Raw genomic sequence first — 19,234 nt, 5'->3', positions numbered from 1 at the left:
TTTATAATGTTTTCAATGTGAAAGATGTCTGGTAGTTCTCTAAGTAGTTCATAAGAGCGTGTAAAGAGGTGCCATGTGTGAACGTTCCTACGGACTACAAAAACGGTTTTTGTGATTTCCAACATTTTTTCTTTTGGTACCTACAGCATTTACCACTTTTACTCTATGCTTCTCTATAAATATCCCCATATCATGACATCAAAATATCTGTTGTCACCAATCTCTCGAAGTTTGACGCTAACTTGGCAGAAGTTACAGGAAAATGTGTATTTTGGCCCAAATTATCCATTTCACATTGTACAAAAGAATTTGGACATTGTACTTTATTTACAAGAGAAATTTGCACAATTTGCAGAAATTACAGATTCTTTAATTCCTGTTGAAACGAATTAAATATAAATTTTCAAATGATCTAATTTCTGTAGCTGCTAACTTTCATTAATTTTCTGGGAGATTTCAAAATTTCTACTTTGTCTGCCAGAATCCTGAAAGTCTTGAATGCCCACAGAATTTCTATTGTAATTGTAAGAATAAAACAATATTTTTTTAGAAGAAAAAGTCTGTTGCTTTTGTGTTTGGAACAGAAGAGTATCACACGCATCAGGTTAGTTAAGCACTCCACGACGCAAAAGTGAGCTAATTTCTCTATTAAAAAGTCTCGCCACAGAGATCAACATGAATGAATGAACGCCCAAACTTTGCTGCTGGACTTATCTCATTGCCAAGATCTCTTCCAGCCTAACTTCGTGGCAGAGTCCAGAACACTTTACTTTTGTACACTTTACGAGAACACTTTTTTTTTTGTCTGTTTACATGGGCAATAAAAAAAATCTGATATTTTACCTGCAATAGGGGAAAATCGCTAAAACTCGTTCGACGCTACAGACTTCCTCCTAGTGCCATGCAAGTATGAACCTCCTTAAATCCACCAAAAAGGTGGATTTATTAAAGGTCAATCCTGACCTTTTGACCACCAAAAATGTGGATTTAAGGTACAACTTTTTTCACCCCCCCCCCCCAGGAAAAAGTTGTGAAGCAGGTTCAGTATCAAGAAGAGACCCTAATGTATTGCCGATCTTGTTCATGTGTGGGGGTGGAGACTTCTGTAATTATTCAGATCTTTCTCATTCTCCTAGTTTAGCAGCTATGTATTGCAGTGTTAGGATATTTATATCTTGTTAGTGGAGGTGGGGGTGCTATTGATATTTGCATTAGAAAGTCTAACCACGTTTGCAAATAGCATTTAGTTATGCGATTTCAGCCAGATACTTTGATGGCTCTGAATACTTGCTCTTAATCTCTTCAAGTCTGATCAAGTGCTTCTTTTTAACCTATAATTCTAGATTTTTTCAGCGATCAACAAAATTGCTTAGAATTCTAAACAATGTTTAAATTTACATTGAGTTTTGCATGAAATTCATCGTAAATTTTTTTTCTTTTTGACAAACAGAAAATTAATTAACTTTTAGCCCATCATTACCTTGTGTAGAACTGCATTATGGAATCTATTTTTATTCAATGTCCTGGTTCTTTTTTTTTCCAGACAATATTCATTCTAGAACAGCTCCAGCATATAACAGGTCATATTGCAGAGACGCCAAATGAGCAATGGTTTCAGAAGACTTTTGACAAGCAGATCGAGTACACCATAAACAAAATCAAGAACCCTGCTGATCCTCGTCAACCACAAGAAAGCTGGTTAGCATTCAGGAAGGTAAATATCCTTTTTTTATGTGAATAATGAATCAGTGGTGTGGCTCCTTTGAAATTGATGACAGCTGATATGGTTGTTTTTTGCTGCATTAAGTAAAAAAAATTATTTTTTTTTCAGCTTCACCAGCTTTTTCAACAGAAACTTAGGCAAACTCGCACACCTATTCAGATGTCTGACATCAGCCCGGTTCTTTCTTCACTCAGTTCTACTGTGATACCAATGCCTGGTATCAAGAAAAAGGGTTCTGATATAGTTACCATACAGTCAGTTTGTGGAGTGGTATCTGTCCTGCCCACAAAAACTAAACCAAAGAAATTGGCCTTCATTGGATCCGATGGGTGCAAGTATGTTCAAAACTTTTCTCCTACTGCCTTTTTCCCTCCACCCTTTGTGCTCCATTATTGTGCTTCAGAACATTTTACAAAGAAAAATTTTTGTTGAACTGATTGTATAAGTATTTCATGTATTGTTGCATTGCATCATGCTTACTTAACCCGTTTACATCCTCTTTTTGAATCCACTTCTCTCCTTTAATTTCACTGTACGTGATGGAAACCAGTTTTGAATGGAATCAAAGGATACTCCCATTGAGAGAGAGAGAGATTAGTGGGCTTTGATGTGCACCTTCATGAAATGGAATATTATTTCAGTCTCTTGATGTTTGTTACAAGTTCCACTGCATTTGGCTGGTATCGCCCAGTATCGATAAGAAAACTGTTTTACATATGATACAAGCAGATCATTTTGTGCTCAGTGATAAGGGGCACTCTCAGATATATGTATTTTTCCAGATGCAAATAAATTTCAAAAAATTTCATATCTATGTAGCATATTCTATAGGAATGTTGAAAAGGTTTTTAACTGCTGGCTGATGTGAAGAGATGAATTTAGGAAAGAAAGAAAATTCAACTGCCCTGGCGGGGAATCTGACCCATGTCTTTTCACTTGCTGGGTGAGCGAACTAGACTACAAAGGCAATGAATCTCAATCTTTCTTTAGACCTTGTGCGCTCCAAATGGGGCTGTTCATGGACGGTCGGTTTTAATTCAGGCCAAAGGTCTCAATTGAATTGTTGATACTGAAACCAAATGGTGACTTATTCAGGGATGACGTCACTCTCAGCTATCAATGCAAAATGTTTTAACAGCTGGTTGATACGAAGGTGAGTTTATGACAGAAATAAAATTCAGCTGCCCTTGCGGAAAATTTAACCCATGTCTCCTCACTTGCTAGGTGAGTGCACTAGACTACAAAATGAATCTCAATCTTGTAGTCTACTGCTCTACAGCACTCACCCAGCAAGTGAGAAGAATAGCTTTGATTTCTCGCAAGGGTAGTTGAATTTTTTTTGTTTCCTAAATTCATCTTCGCATCAGCCAGCTGTTAAAAACCTTCGTATAGATAGTGGAGAGTGCATCATCCTTATATAGGAATGTCCCCTGATGCACCCCTAACCCCACACTTCCCCCCCCCCTTTTGGAGTGTGCTTAATGTAAATGTAGGTCCCGCTAGCTATGTGTGTATGTGGGGAAAATCTGTAATCGCCTAGAGAACAATCAAGTTTGTTTTTTCGGAACGGTGACAGCAGTACTAATCTGCTCTTCACCTAGATTTTCAAGTAAACTTTCTTTATATCATAGAGCTGTGTAGTCTATGTGCAATTAACACGATTGATAAACCACAATAAATACAACAAAAATATGTACTTTAATTTCTTGCGAATGAGCCATTGGAATATAAAAGCTGTATCCAGAGGAATGAATGGTGAAAAAAGTTTTTGTAGAAATAGCTGCATACTCAATTTTATACGTTTAAGTTGCCTTTTGTTTTTGTCTTTGAGAATTTTATAATACAGTCAATGTTCATTTTTATGAATCCATGCAGACATGAGAAAATAATTCCTGAAATCAAAATTTTATAAATTAGAAAGAACCTTTTAAGTAGGAGTATATTGTTTGGGACCAGAAGATAAACTTGTGAAATGGAGGTTCGTAAAATTGAGCGTCAATTGCACTACTGATTAAGCATTATCTTGGAGTAAAAATTTTCCTAAAAATTCATTAGAGTCAATCAAAGTAGAAGGCCAGAAAAAAAAAAAGTTATGTAGGCTGGCATGTTTGAGCGCCACAAGCGATAAGAATTAACTTTTTTTAAATAAAAAAGCTACAAGCTAAAAGCTTTGTACATGAGCTGCAACTTTACTACAGTAACTTACAATAAATTTATTTGAGATTTCATGTGGAGCATCGTAAATTTCTAATATAATTCTAATTTACTTGAGCACTAAAATGAATCATTTGAGAGAATTTTTTACTAATTGAGTTTTTACTATTTTCCCCTGGTGTTTATAATTTTTTATTTAGTAATAATAAATAGTTTCAAAAGAATTTTGTGTGGATTTAAATTTCTACAATATGTCATCCACCATTTAAATTCATATACACAAAATGCATTTTGAAATTCAAATTTTCTCCAGGTATGGATACTTATTCAAAGGCTTAGAAGATCTTCACCTTGATGAAAGAATTATGCAGTTCTTATCAATTGTGAACAATATGTTTGCAAAGAACAAAAGGTATTTTTCTCCCTGATAATCAAAGTTCTATATTGATATTTTATGAAACTGTATTGATCTATACTGTATTGAACTGTATCTATATTGATATTTTATGAAACTGAGCAACTGGAATTATACACACAAGTCCATATTGTGTATAGTCTTGTAGTCAAATTCATCCTAAACTTTTGCATGCACGTTTGCATCCACTGCTGCTGTTATGCATATCTTCAGTTCAGCTAATGTAGCTGGAAGGGGAGACACATAAACGTAGTCTTTTATAAACCCCCCTCAAAAAGAAATCGCACACTCTGAGGTCTGGTGATCTTGGAGGCCAGTGATGTTTAACTGAATCGTCAGGTCCCGTACCACCGATCCATCGTTTAGGAAAGTGATTGTTCAAAAATTCTCGAACGTCCAAGCTCCAGTGTGATGGTGCTCTATCCTGCTGGAAAATGAAGTCATCCGAATCGGTTTCTGACTGTGGGAAAAGGCATTCTTGCAAACACTGAAGTGGCAGCCAAAGGAAGAGCGTTAGTGCTACCTGTCAGCAACTGCGTGAGAAACTCAAGATTTCCCTCTTTCTACCTATATATTATTCGATCAAAACAGATTAAAAGTTGAATAGTTACGATTTTTTTTAAATCAGATGATTCTTTTTGAAACACCCTGTATTTTCTTTCTAAAGATGTTATGTCAAAACATTTCAAGCTTTGCTTAAAGTGTCTCTTTTTCGACAAAAAAATAATAATTTAGATGATTTCAAAGGAAACATCAGATTATTACTGTACATTAAAGTTTTAAGGATGTATATTTGCCACTTAAGAGTAGTTGTGTCATTGCAGTTGTGAAAAATGTCATGTCAAAATTCAGAATTTTTACAGGACACTGGGAAACATTTGAAGCTTTTAGTGACATAAAAAAAAGAGAGAGAGAGAATTTTGATGTATGACATTTTGCATTTGCATGAACAGCAATGAATATGTATTGAAATATTTTTTTCTTTCATTCCATCTAGACATGGCAAAGAGATCTACAATGCCAGACATTACTCTGTGACACCTTTAGGACCACGTTCAGGTCTCATTCAGTGGGTTGATGGCGCCACTGCTCTTTTTAGCTTGTATAAGAAGTGGCAGCAGAGAGAGGCTGTTGCAGTAAGTTTGAAGGGGCAGGTAATATTAAAATCAGTGTATTACGCTAATAATAATTTTTTTAAAAATAATACTGTGATACAATACCTGTTTTCATTAATATTCAGGAATGGAATTCATATTCACAATATTGACTCTTATAGTAAATGTCATGTAAATGTGTTTATTTTTTATTATTTTCTTAATGAAAAACTAATTTTAATCAAACTATTAAAAAATTATTTCAGTAAGAGGATTAAGTTGAATGTGGAAAAGGAACTGATTTATTGTCTGCACATATACAGTAAGACTTCCGTAGCCACCTATTTTCTGCCGCTAACTTCCTTTCACTGCAAGTTTTTCTCAGAACAGACAATAGGCTCCAAGACATAATGCAAAAATTTCCCCCAGTCAGCTGCCAACCTGTCCACAGCCACTTCCTTATACATAAGAGTTGAAAAAATCTTTTTTTTTTTCCAAGTACATTCAGAGTTGATAGTTCTCTTTGTATATTCTTAGAATCTTTATACCTCAGCATAAATACTTTTTTGGATCGATCAGATTTTCTCTTCATGTAAGACACACTATCAGGTTGGAAACATTTGTGAATAGGATGGCAAAGGCTAATGCTACATGGTTTCCTCCTAGCTGATAAGACTGTTTAAAACTTTGCTCCCATAGTGGTAGGGTACACAAGACAAATAACCTGTGATAACCTATGAGGGAGTAAAAGAAATGTGAGGAAAGAACAAGTACAGTACTGGCTATAAGGAAAGAACAGATTCCTGATAATACATTAAGGAATTGATGGGATGATCTGGCATTTGAAGTCCTGCATAAAATACAGTAAAACCTCTATGTACATAACAATACTGGACCAAGAGAAAATATTGTGGTAGAGGAATTACCGTTATATAGTGAGGCAACATCACATGGCATCAAATTTATGCTACTGTTGACATTTTCTCTAAATTGGTGTTGTTAGTATCACCAAAAAATTCACTTTTCAGCACCCTATTATTTTAATTGATTAGCTAATAAAAGTATTGCTCCTGTGAAGGGGTTTATCGCAATATACTTTGGTGTAAAGTAGCGGTACGGAACATATTTTCTGATTAGGTAATGCCCAGTACTGATATTATCAGACATTCTCGGACAAACTGAAATGTGTGAGATGAGTTTAAAAATATATTGAAGGATATTTTGAGCGAAAAATTAATAAACATAATGTAGAGCTTTCCGAAAATCATCGAAAATATTGCTATAGAGCGGTTTATCATAGTGAAGGATACCGTTGTATCAAGAGAAGTTTAACATTACAGACCGTAGGTGATTTTTCAAACAAGATTTGAAAAAATACTGCTGTAGAGGGATTTATCATTGTAGCAAGGTTTGACTGCATGTGCACCCTTTCTTTTGTCGTAAATAAATTCAGCATAAATATTTTTTTTGTGACATTGGAAATCGTTATTTGGATTGTTCCCCCCCCCCCACCCTTAAATATTTTTTCTTATCATTCAACCTCTACTCAACAGTCACCTCTGCAGACAGACATTTTTCACGGAGCGCCAGTAGCCGTCTTAGAGGAGTTTCACTGCGATTCCAAATCCATTTTGAACTTTTCGTAATTGATTATTTTATGCTATTCCTGTAACCATTCAAGTATATTGAAAAACAATGGTTTATTACAGTGAAGTAGAATATTCAGATTTTATCATTTTTGTGTCCATCTTTCATCTAAATGCTACATTAAACAGCTACAGCAAGTAAGCAATGTTACTATCTTGTAAATATGAAAAGTAGTTGTTGAACTGTAATGAAAATGCTTCCAATGATTTTCATTAATGTTTGTAGAGTGAAGCAATGAAGTTGTCATCTTGATTAATATCCACTCATAGCAATGTGATTAGTTAATCGATACCCTTTATTAATCAGCTTTCAGCATCATCATATTACATATGCAAACATTAGTACAATATTAAAAATGTTATCCATATATTTAGTTGTTTTTTTCTTTCTAGGGTGCAATTTCTGGCATGAGCAACACTCCAGCTGTTATGAGACCTTCGGAAATATATTATAACAAACTGACTCCTTTACTAAAAGAAAATGTAAGTAGTTTTTGTGAGATATTTTAATGATATAAAATTTCTATCTTTGCTATGTCTGGGTCCGAATATATTTACAAACTTTGATTCAATGAATTTCTTTATTTAACATATTTTTCTAAAGTTTTGCAAAAGTCAAACCCCTATTTCACAAATAAAAATCCTCAATGTAAGGAATTATTTTCGAACTACACTTTTTTTCTTTTATTTCTCGTCACCCAAAACCATGATCCAAAGATTTTGCTTTCCGGCGTTTCACCTTCAGCTTTTTTTAAGAGATATTTTGTTCCTTAGAATGTTTCTGTGACCCATCGGTGTACACCAGTGTTTCCCAAAGTGGGAAAAATACCTGGAGCTGGCCAATGAAATGGTCTTGGAGACATTGGAAGCTATGGGTTTAGTATAGGATTCTGTGGGTGGGCTTGAGTTTGGGGGGGGGGGAATGGGATGATGGAACAAAAAAATTTAGGAAACTGGTGTACATGAATACCATTGTGCTGTCTTTGTATTTAGATTTCATAGAAAAATAAAGTTACTTATGTTTGTGCTCTTGATGAGCTAAGAATAGCAGGTCATCTGGAAAGAAAGTGTTTTTCCATTTGACAAGAATGTTGGAATACTAAATTATTAAGCAAAAAAAAGTTTCTATCAAGCAACTTTTTATGTATCTTGATTTTATTCTTAAGTTGATTTTTTTTTTCAATCATCGTCAGAAATAAGCTGTAACAGCAACACAACACGTAAGTGAATATGTTAACTTTCTATTACCATCTTAAAATTTGCTACATCGAGTGCGTTTCTTCCTGATCAGTTTGACCACAATCCAACGATTTCCTCTATTTAATGGATAAAAATTTTCAGTTTCATCCGATTCATTAAATCTGGATTCAACTATATTACAAGTGGATTCCTTCTTCACAGTAACCAAATATTTCAGCAAAATTTAATTATCATGTAAACTTGTATGATTTTTGTTCTCTTCTTTGTCCTTCCTTTATTTCAAACCTCCCTTTTAAGATGTTTTTACTCTTCAAATTTCAGGGGATAGTTAACCTGGAAAATAGAAAAGAATGGCCTGTCAGTGTTCTTTTGAATGTGCTAAAGGAGCTCATGGATGAAACACCCAGCGATTTGCTTGAAAAGTCAGTTTCAGTCTGTTGATATGTTTAATTTCTATGTTATTCAATTTCAATGTTTCATGTCCTGAAGATGTTGACAAACAAACAATTTTTTCTAGAGAGCTTTGGTGCCATTGTACTAGTGCTTTGGAATGGTGGAATGTGACACAGACTTATAATCATTCGACTGCAGTTATGTCTGTCATTGGTTATATCATTGGATTGGGTGATCGTCACTTGGACAACGTTCTGGTTGATCTCACTACTGGTGAAGTTAGTATTTTGTTTTAACTGTTTTTTTGTTTTTTTTTAGTCAGTTGTTTTACATACTATAATCATTCTCAAAAATATATGATAAGTAAATGAAAAACAACTCAGTTGGAACCGCTGCATCCTGGATGTTGGATGCTAGATAACTGATTTTAATTAAAGTATTCTTCTCAACCTGTCTTTGATTTTATATAGACACACATAGTGTTTATGACAAAATTTGACATTTATGAGACGTTTGACTACGGTCACGATAATCTCTATATATAGCTTTCAATATTGAAATATTTCATTTATACGAAGAACAATTTCAATTATTTGACATGTTCATTTTAATTCGAACTAATAGACAATACCTAATGCAGCCTTTATTTCAAAAAATAATAATCATCAGAGAAAATAGAAAGTAAATTTAAAAATATATTAGAGAAACAAAGAAAAAAGTCCAGTTAAAAAAATCACAAACTTCTGTAAAATATTTTAGAAAAAATGTTCTTGTATGTTTTCTGTTAATTTGAAGCTATTTTGAATTATTCAAAAATACTTCCAAAATTTTTTTTAGAGATTTGTGATGGTTGATGCAAAAATGTTCAAATTGGGGTGCAATGGATAATGGTTTTTGCAGCTGCTGAACTAGAATAGTAGCGCTCAAAGCAAAAGGCCTGTATGAGCTCGTCTTTCTCAACAATCCTCTAACACCAGCAGTTGCAATCATCAGGAGGTGTCTAAGTTGTATATCTGGTTACTAAATACAAAGATTTATTTCTAAGTAGGAGAAGATTGAGACTTTTCAATGGCCAACCAATAATCGTAGCTTGCACTTATGCTTTTTCAACCTGTTGGAAGCTGATTATTCTAATTGGTCATGGTGAATATTAAATTGATATTCCATGTGGCATTGTTAAGTTCTTGGGCAAGAAGTGTAAAGCAATCTGATTGCCCTTGCCAGAGGACATGAAGATGCTACTCATGGGATGCCAATTTAATATTCGCTACAGACAATCAAAGCAAGCAGCGCACGACAGGTAAAAAAAAAAAAAAACATAAGTACAAACTAAATAATTGGTATGTCAACTGTTGAAAAAATTTTAATTTCTAGCTAGAAATAAATTTTCAAATTTAGCAGTCAGTTATGCATATTAGATGCCACCTGGTAATGCCAACTGCTGTGTTTGATAAGTGTTGAGAAAAATGGGCTCATATTGATGACAGCCTTTTATTTCGAGAGGTTCTCTTCCAATAAAATTTGTTGGCAATCTTGAACATCAATCCATTATCAACCTTATGTAACATGAATGTTTCTGCATTTAGAATTGTCTTTGAAGTGTTGTAGATCAGGAATGTTATTCGGAGTGGGAGCTGTGACTGTGAAAAAAATTGGAGTTACAGTAATACAACCTAGGATAGCTTTGAGTGGTGCAGCCCAAAATCAAATCAACACATTGCTATTAAGTCTCCTGGATTTTCCAGTCAGGTTCCTGAATTTCTACTCTATCTCCTTGACTTTTAAAAAGATCTTAAATCTCCCAAATTTCTACCATGCTTGCCAAAAATCTCTCCTTTTTGGAGAAAAAAATTTATAACTATTTACGTGGTAAAAAAAGACTAATTTTTGTTGTAATCCCTGGATTGATGTCACAAGCATAATTGAAATTGTCGCCGTTGCCTCAAATAATAATAATAAAATTTCATTTTCAGATGAAAAAAAGACAGAAGTTGCTAAAGTGTCAATTTGGCCCATTCGCCATCCAAAATTGGCAAGATTTTTTCCAAACTTTTTTTTACAAGATCACTTGTACCTGCTTTTACCATTCGTCCCAGATGGCAATTTTTTATGATTTTATTTGAGAGTAGTGACAGATAATTTAGCCTCTTGTATGGCAATGATTGAGGAATTTGGTGCTAATCTGTGATGGCTTGCACGATGTCACATTTTTGCAAAGGGAAAAATCCTTAGTTTTTACTTTTATTAATTTTTAACTACAATTAAAAAATCCATTTTATATTTATTTTTGTACAAAATTTGGATCTGCCTGAAAACCTCTGTAAATCCCACTCTCAAAAGTTGGCTGCTATTTCAGCATAATAACATTTTTAATATAGTTTTGAGTGTATTTCAGATATTTTTTTGCCATAAAAAAAGGGAAAGAGCTTGCTCCATTTTATTTCGCTCTTGTAATGAAAATTTTATCTTTATAAAGCAATATCATCACTTTCTATCAAAATCAAACAGAAAATAAGTAGTGTATAGTTTTGTCTTTTGTGTTTTTGTTGATTGAACAGAGCTTCCTCTGACAGAGTTTAACCAGAACTCTTATTTATTTCGAAGCATATTTATTAAAATTCATTGTGCAGTTTTATCAGCATTATAATTTGAGTGAAATTTTTTCACTTGAATTTTCTTGACCAAAAAATAAGTAATGATTTACTTTTCATAATATTTTATCATTTGCAGGTTGTTCATATAGATTACAATGTGTGCTTTGAGAAGGGTAAAAATTTACGAGTTCCTGAGAAAGTGCCTTTCAGGATGACGCCTAATATCGAAACTGCTTTAGGTGTGACCGGGAGAGAGGTAAACAAGTTATACTTGTTGAAAGTCTGTGATTATAATAACTGTATTCATATACAGAAATGGCAGAGACCACAACAAACAATCACAATCTAAATTGGAATCGCCATCTTTTCAGTTAAATACAACTTATAATTGATATGGTTGTTTTAAATTGTTACTTAAGCGCTTCTTGATTAGCTCTGAAATGAATAAAACATTTCCTTTTATATAAATGCTGTAATTATGATATGAGTTTGTGCATGTATTCATGACATCAAAATATTGTTTACAACACCACAACCTGGAATGGTCTGTAATCAATCAAAAACAATCTCCTCTTGTCAAAACACTAGTTTAACTGCTATTAACGCTGAAAAAAAAATACCTATATGAAAATTATTCTTTTTGTTCTCGTGATGCATAACACTCGTAATGAATTGACTATCATCTGCCTCTTATTCGCTGTACTGTTCGACTGTGGCTGAGCTATTTGCCATAATCTAAGCTGAATGTTATGTTATCTATTTTTTCCCCTGCTTTCCAAAATTTCATGTAGTGGAAAATGTGAAGCTCCAGTGCAAAAATTAATTTTAGAGAGAATAAATCAAGTGTAAATGGTTGCAACTTCATAAGTGATTGCTATTCTACTTGTACATCTACTTTGCATATTAATTGCCATATTATTTGTACATATCTTTCAATATAAGGTATCTGAGATGACCTTATGTTCTATTGCCTATGTCCTGTTTTTTTTTGTTTTTTTTTTTGGAACCAATGCTGATTTTTTTTTTTTTGGCATGATTTAATTTGAGTATAATAACGACAGGTAATTTAACCTACTGTTGGGTGATGATTGGAAATTCTGCATTATTTGGTGATGGCTAGCATGATGTCACTTTTTTTTAACAAAGGACAAATAATCCCTACAATTTTACTTTCATTTATAAAAATCCGTACAATTTTACTTTTATTTATGAAAATCCCTACAATTTTACTTTCATTTATGAAAATCCCTACTTTGTCATTCAAAAATCCCTTTCATATTTGTTTTTGTACGGAGTGAGACTGTCATTTTAATATGTAAAATTTATGTTGTTATTTTTGATAACAGTACTTGTGTGTTTAACTGAAAAATTGAATCATGTACATTTCATATGTATATTATGTAACTATTATATTTAGTTATATGAAAGAATATAATTGAAGCTTAAATTTTCAGGCTGACAATATTTTATCAGGCTTTGTATAACATTTTTATGTGTATTTGCAGGGAATTTTCAAAGTTTCATGCGAGCATGCCCTAAAGGTACTTCGTAAAGGCAGGGAGACATTGTTGACTCTTCTGGAAGCATTTGTTTATGACCCCCTGGTAGACTGGACACCTGGGAATGAAGGCGGCTACACAGGAGCCATGTATGGTGGCCGTCAAGTTTGGGCGAACGACATAAAACAAACTAGGCAGGAGATGGAAAATGAAATAGCCTGGTCTATGCTTTGCATAAGAGTTACGGAAATGAAAGGCGATTGGACTAAAAATAGGTTTGCAAAAACCTGTGAATTTCTCAATGCATTTTCTCTCAGCTAATTTGTTTGAACGTTAACGACATTTGATAAATAACATATAGATAACCTTGGCTGGGAGGGACAGTCAAAAAATGCTGCTTTAAACTATTGAGTCCAAAATTGTTTTTTTAATGATTTTATACAATAAATATAACGTTTGATCTTAAATATATTTCTATTTGATTTTCACTTTTAGGAATGATCTCCTCGATGCTTTGCCAAAATTGGAAAACTTGTTGGAGGATTTAGAAAATGGCCAGCTAACGCTTCAAGCTGCAGAAAGTCGATTGCAAGAATGTTGTATTGAAAAAGCATTGCTTGAAGAGGCACAATCTAGTACAACTCATCATTTATACACTCTGCCGCAAAGGTGAGAAATAGATAAGAATAATTCATTACAATTGTGCAGTATCCTTCGCCCATTATAAAACACATAATTTTTTGTTCCTATCAGAATCACTTTTGGAAATTTAACATAATCTAGATTAATTCGACTTGAACCTGCTGTAATCAACACTTTCTGGTAGAGGGACAGGTTTACAGCCCATGAGACAGTTCTTTTGCTATACATTAACGCAGGGTTGGCCAACCTTTTCCCAAGCCGTACCACAATGAAGCTTATTTTTCATGTCCCTGCCATTCTAGAAATTTTAACAGGCAGACCCTACTATACGTCCTTTTTTTGTTTATAAGTTCTGAATTGTTTTTACTTTTGTAAAATTGTCGTAAATTTAATTACCATAATGGAGATTGTGTATGAACAAAAATCGATAGAAGCTCATCTTACCTACACACCATGGAGGGCATAGGTACTGGAATCTAAGAGAGACCCACTTGCCCCAATAAACCTTGTAATTTGTAATAAGGTTTACCCACCCCCAAGAATTTGTGGTTTACAATGTAATTGTATTATACAATGCATGTCACCCCATGCTGACGATTCTCGTATCTTGTACCCATAAGGACATTCATCACTTATGCCCACAGATGAAAACTGAACAGAAACGCATTAAATAAGAAGTCATCACATAATTATTTTAAGAGTGCCTACCATAATAAATATAGATTTGGCAGCCTACAAGACCATCGTTCATAGGAAAGTGATTGTTTAGAAGTTGGAGAGAATTTCTTTGATTGATAAATTGTGTAGAATTTGTTCAGTTTTTGGAAAGCATTCGCATGCCACAGATTGGACACCTCTGCGTTAATGCAACCTCCCCCATTAGCAGACAAAAGTTTTGGTTCCATCTGTATATGCTATTGAGAGGTCCCGCTGTATCTTTGTCTCTCCCAAAAATGTTTACAAATAATATTTCTCTAGATAATTTTTATAACTACTGATTTTATGATGATGTCTTTGATTATTTTATCTTCTAATCGGTGCATGATTTTTATCTTATTCTTAGTGTGCTCAATAAATAAATCCTATCAAAACATTGGCTTTGCAGGGAAATAAATAAATAAATAAATAAATAAATATATATATATATATATAAATTTAAAGGGAAATTTTCGGAAGTTTCTTGCTTATTCTAATTACATATAACTCTCATTTACAACCAATTCTCATTTTAATGACCCCATCATTCTGTCAAAAATAGATGTTATAGCAGAGGGTAATGACCTTATATTAAAAGGGAAACAGGATATAGTCATTGTATAGGGAACATTTGAGACCAGTTTTTGTAATGGAACTGGCGTCAGAACCTAGTGGCTGAGGCTGTTTGAGCTCCCAATAATTAATGAATATAGAATGCAACGCACCACTCCATCTCTTGCGTAAAGGCTTGAGTCCCGTATACATGGAATGATTGACAGCTTCTCAATTTTTTTCTTCATTTTGTCATCTGTGGCAGTGAATGGTCATTATAATGAGTGTTGACTTTATATCTTCCCCTTCCCTTTCTTTTGCATGAGCACATATGGTGTTGTTTTTAATTCTCAACATCACTTTTTTCCTTTTTTTAATAGGTATGAGGAAATCAAGATGGTGAAAGGTGCTTTAAAAGTAGCACAGGATGCTGTGCAAGAGAAGCTTGCAGAATGTAAAAAGTGGCATAACCTTCATACGGTTAGGATTCATTTTTATTCTGTTGCAGTTTTTTTCTACATTTAACAAATAGAGATGGGACGAGTATCCGGTTTGCTATTCACAGGGTTCCCAGTCGTTCTAATTTTCCTACTTTTTGGTAAAATGTCCCATTTTCTCAGTTTTATCCTACTTTTCCTACTAAATCCTATCAACAAAATTTGTTAAATTGATTTTAATTGAGGAAGGAATCATTGATATAATGCCAAATACTTGAAATGTAGTAGATCACAATTAATGACTCTGCCGAAGCAGAAATTTTACATTCTTAGTTTGAGGGTTCAACAAGTAGAGTAGTCATTAAAAACTTATGCCTGGTTGAAAAAAAAGGAATTTTGTATTTATTACCTCATTTTCTTGGACAGTAACATTCGTCATTCAAAATTATGATGAATTAATAAAAGTAGCCTATTTCTTAATTCCGATCCTGTTTCATATATATGCAAAATTTGGCAAAGATCTGCCTAAAATTGTAGATTTTTATGAAGAACACAGAAAATCAATTATGTATATAGATTGTGATGAATTATAAGAAAATTGACATTTGGCCAAATCACTGTTCATCCCATCCCTAGTAATGGAGTTATGATCACAAAAAGTTATTTACAAATACAATGCCACAACAGGCAAAATGCCCAAATGAGTGTAATTAATCAAAAATAAAAAATTAGGTAAGTTCAGTGTTGGCGTTGGAGGGGAAAAAATGCTTAGTGAAATCTACCATGTGCTTCTTTAGCCCTGGATAACTAAACCTTTATCTAATAGACTACTAACTAAATTAGTTACGGAGTAACACTGATTTAAGTTTAGTTATTTAGTCAGCGGGAAAAAATTATTTTCTTAAATGGCTGTCCCTTTGTCGAACACCAACACCAGTTATTTGAATAATGTCATGCCAAAACTGTTAACAGTGAGTTTTATATGCACATACATGATGGTTTGAACTCGTTTACTAGGAAGCCTTGTCTGGTGTTTGTGGTGCAGAGCTTTCGAAGTGGATAGTGGAAGCTGCAAATACTCCAATAGCTGATACGTTATCCGTGGCACCTGTCATTGAGTTTTTGCAATCTGCTGGTCAAGGTCAACTGGTGCAACAGGTGACTTGGTTTGCTTTTTGTGTCTTAAACAATTTTGTTTCTGTGACAGCATATATATGAAATCGAAATGACGTCTTTCCAACACATGTTAAGGAATTCAAATATTTATGTGCAAAATCATTCTCTAAAATTCAAACATTCTGTTCTGCATTTTAGTGTGAACATCTGGAAACTGAACTCAAGAGTGTTTTGCAACAGCAGCGAATGGCTATCAGAAACTGTGTCGATGTACTTCGAAGCTATGCAACAATCATAAAGCAGGTAATTTTTTCAAGTTCTCCAGGTTTTTGCAGTATTTTCTATAAAAAAAATTCAATAATTTTTTTTAAACTATGTGACCGTCGAGGCCGACCGTATTTGTGAATATAGGTGGCACGCCCGAGATTCGCTCTCGTGGCAGTCGTGTTCGAGAGTGGTTTGAACAAAGTTGTTGTGATGTCGCCCACGCAGTGTATATTTTGTTGTAAGCCAGATTTTTTTCCCCCCAGATGTAAATTTTCAGTCCCTTCTTGAAAATAAAAATAGTAGTTTCAACCCTACGAGGCTACAACTATTATTTTTTAAGAAGGCATTTTCACTGCTCTGTTCATCACATTGGGCAACATTAATGGATAAGTGCGTTTAGACAAATATGTGGTCTAGTATGGCTGCTGAAATGTCTAATTTCCATTTTAATTGTTGGTTTTATCGGCAGAAATTGGTTCAAAAATCTTAGAGTGTAGGTTAGTGTTCTGCTGTATTTTTTCAGGCAAAAATACAGAACACTAACCTAAGCTCTTAGATTTTTAGGCATTTCTTGATGTATCGTATAAGTTGTGTTTATATTGGATCTGCTCTCATAATGAATGCAAAATTAAATTCCAAAAAAATAGATTTAATTAATTTTAAAATATCATAAGCGAGAGTTGTTGCTTAGGATAGAGTGGTGGCCTATTATTTTTGAAAATGATTTTGTGCACTGAAGGTTCATAAAAAAACGATTTTATAAAATGACAATGTGTCACCAAATTGGTGATTTTTTCTAGAGAGTCTCAGTGTCATGGCTTGATGAATCTAACGTTCCAGGTCCCCATCACGGGCGGGGATACAGCGATACCTCCCGAGTCCCAAATGTAGAGCTGACTGATCTAATGTATGCATGTATTGACATCATCAAGCCCAGACTTTCAAGTCTATCTCTGCCATGGCAACTAAAAAATTTGAATCTGTGCCTAAAATCTTCTATTCACAATTACTTAATTGGAATCTGAGGACAACAAAAAATTTCAGAACTCGTGTCAGTGTGTGTACCAATTTGAAAAGAGGAAGCTAAATCTTAAAAAAGGCCAAAGAAAATACTGTACATTGTTTTCAACCATTTCTTTTGAAAAATATATTTGACTGGCATGTAAATATTTTCTTTCTGTCAAGCCTGATCTTAAATTGCAGGTAATGATGTATAGAAGGAGGGAAAAACAAGTTAATTTTTTTTTTCACTATAGTTCGGACCATCGTTCAGTGAACATGGTAGGTTCTATAAATGGAAAGAGTGGCTAGAGAGCTTGCTGTCCAACTTCACTGTTTCCAGGTAATCTTTTTTTCCTTGTAGTTTGCCATAAAAGCTCAAATAATTTTTTTTTCTTTTTGACGTGGAGAATGTTTTTTTAAGTGGTTACCTTATAAATTTTGATGGTTTTTTTGTTTGGTGTCAGGTGTCAAGAGATTGTAACTGAATTCCATACGCAATTCAGCATCGAGAGCTCATCAGTTACCACAATCCAGTCAGCTGTTGCTCTGAATTTCAAGCTTCAAGAAGCTATCAATGATTTGAATGGGAAAATACGTACTGTAAGTCATTTCATTTTAGAATGATTCGAAAAATCAAGTTTAATTATGTGGATGACTATTACAACTGAAAAGTGTTTTCGTGAACCTCTTTTTCTCAGTTTTTTCCCCCCTTTCACATGGATTTATTAACTATGAGCAGTTTGTACCTGAAACTATCTAGTAGTACAACAATTTATACTATATCGCAATGAAGATACACACGTGCATCTAAAACCTAAGCTATCACATCAGTATTTGATTATATGTTTTCTAGTTTTGTCTTTCACCAATATCGTTCAGTGTGCCTTTTTGTTGAAGTGGTTTACTATTATTATTGCAGTTGTTTGACCGACAAGCTATAGAAGGATTTCAGGACAAAACTGCTTTTGAAGCTTATCTTGAAGAGCTAAGACTTGATGTAGTTCGTTACTTGACAGGTGAACAGTAATTTATTTTTTACTTTTACAGAGGAGATTTGAACAGTTTTATGAATGATTGGGAATATAAGAAGTGTGGTTTGATAAGTGAGGTGTGTAAAAAGTGTTAATCTATTTTTGGAGACGGTTTTATTTTAACATCTCACTCAAATTCTATAAACTAAACTTTCTCCAACAATGTTTTGATTTTTTTCGTCAGTCAAAAATGCATGTTCTCTCTAACCCTTCAAAGTAGTTCGCAATAGCTTTTGCGTGTTATGAAAATGTTTTTCCTATAAAGAAAATTTTTGAGTTTGATAGCATACAAGAGTCATGAAGCCAAAATTAGAATAATATGATGGACATATTGGTGCAAAGCCTTGAAACAGTTAGGCTATTACAATGGCGGATTGGTGAAATAAGGCAGCATTGTGGTGTAACTAGATTTTTTTCATGCAAATCTCAGCTGTTTCATCATCCCATGTTCTTTCAAATTTTCCAGAAGTCTGGCATAACACTCTCTATCTATTCTCTGGCCATTTTGAAGTAGTTTATATTGACAATGCTACAAGAATGCCCCCAAAAGAACCATTGGCATTACTTTTCTAGCAGGAAAATATTCTCGCGATCTTCACCATATTCCATCCAATGCTTTGACTGTTGTTTTGACTCATGTGTGCGCACATTTCATGCTTAGTAAATAAAAAACTATGCAAAAAGTCTTTGGAATTATGAGCCAATAATGTTTCTATTTGAATATTTTTTTATATTCATTTTTGATTGCTGTTAATCATAATAATCACCTTATG

The 19,234-nt window shown here is 33.8% G+C and overlaps 1 protein-coding gene across 2 annotated transcripts in view; it reads left to right on the top strand.

Annotated features, from left to right (window-relative positions):
- Nucleotides 1-19,234, top strand: part of nonC (serine/threonine-protein kinase Smg1) — a 103,890-nt gene that overhangs the window by 66,071 nt on the left and 18,585 nt on the right. For both annotated transcript variants that reach the window (XM_089248746.1, XM_089248745.1), the window contains 16 exons: nt 1,544-1,714; nt 1,832-2,058; nt 4,191-4,289; nt 5,290-5,446; nt 7,426-7,515; nt 8,554-8,654; nt 8,750-8,903; nt 11,356-11,475; nt 12,725-12,993; nt 13,214-13,387; nt 14,989-15,088; nt 16,063-16,203; nt 16,360-16,464; nt 17,685-17,770; nt 17,895-18,030; nt 18,350-18,446. In XM_089248746.1, coding sequence (XP_089104872.1) covers nt 1,544-1,714; nt 1,832-2,058; nt 4,191-4,289; nt 5,290-5,446; nt 7,426-7,515; nt 8,554-8,654; nt 8,750-8,903; nt 11,356-11,475; nt 12,725-12,993; nt 13,214-13,387; nt 14,989-15,088; nt 16,063-16,203; nt 16,360-16,464; nt 17,685-17,770; nt 17,895-18,030; nt 18,350-18,446 — 2,227 coding nt within the window. The remainder of the gene's footprint in view (nt 1-1,543; nt 1,715-1,831; nt 2,059-4,190; nt 4,290-5,289; nt 5,447-7,425; nt 7,516-8,553; nt 8,655-8,749; nt 8,904-11,355; nt 11,476-12,724; nt 12,994-13,213; nt 13,388-14,988; nt 15,089-16,062; nt 16,204-16,359; nt 16,465-17,684; nt 17,771-17,894; nt 18,031-18,349; nt 18,447-19,234) is intronic.

Source organism: Pholcus phalangioides, unplaced genomic scaffold, assembly GCF_987345545.1.
Source record: "Pholcus phalangioides strain wild (caught in Gottingen) unplaced genomic scaffold, Ppha-v1.0 ptg000020l_1, whole genome shotgun sequence".
Classification (NCBI taxonomy): domain Eukaryota; kingdom Metazoa; phylum Arthropoda; class Arachnida; order Araneae; family Pholcidae; genus Pholcus; species Pholcus phalangioides.
Note: the sequence above shows the minus strand (reverse complement) of the source record. Positions and strands in the feature narration are given on the sequence as shown.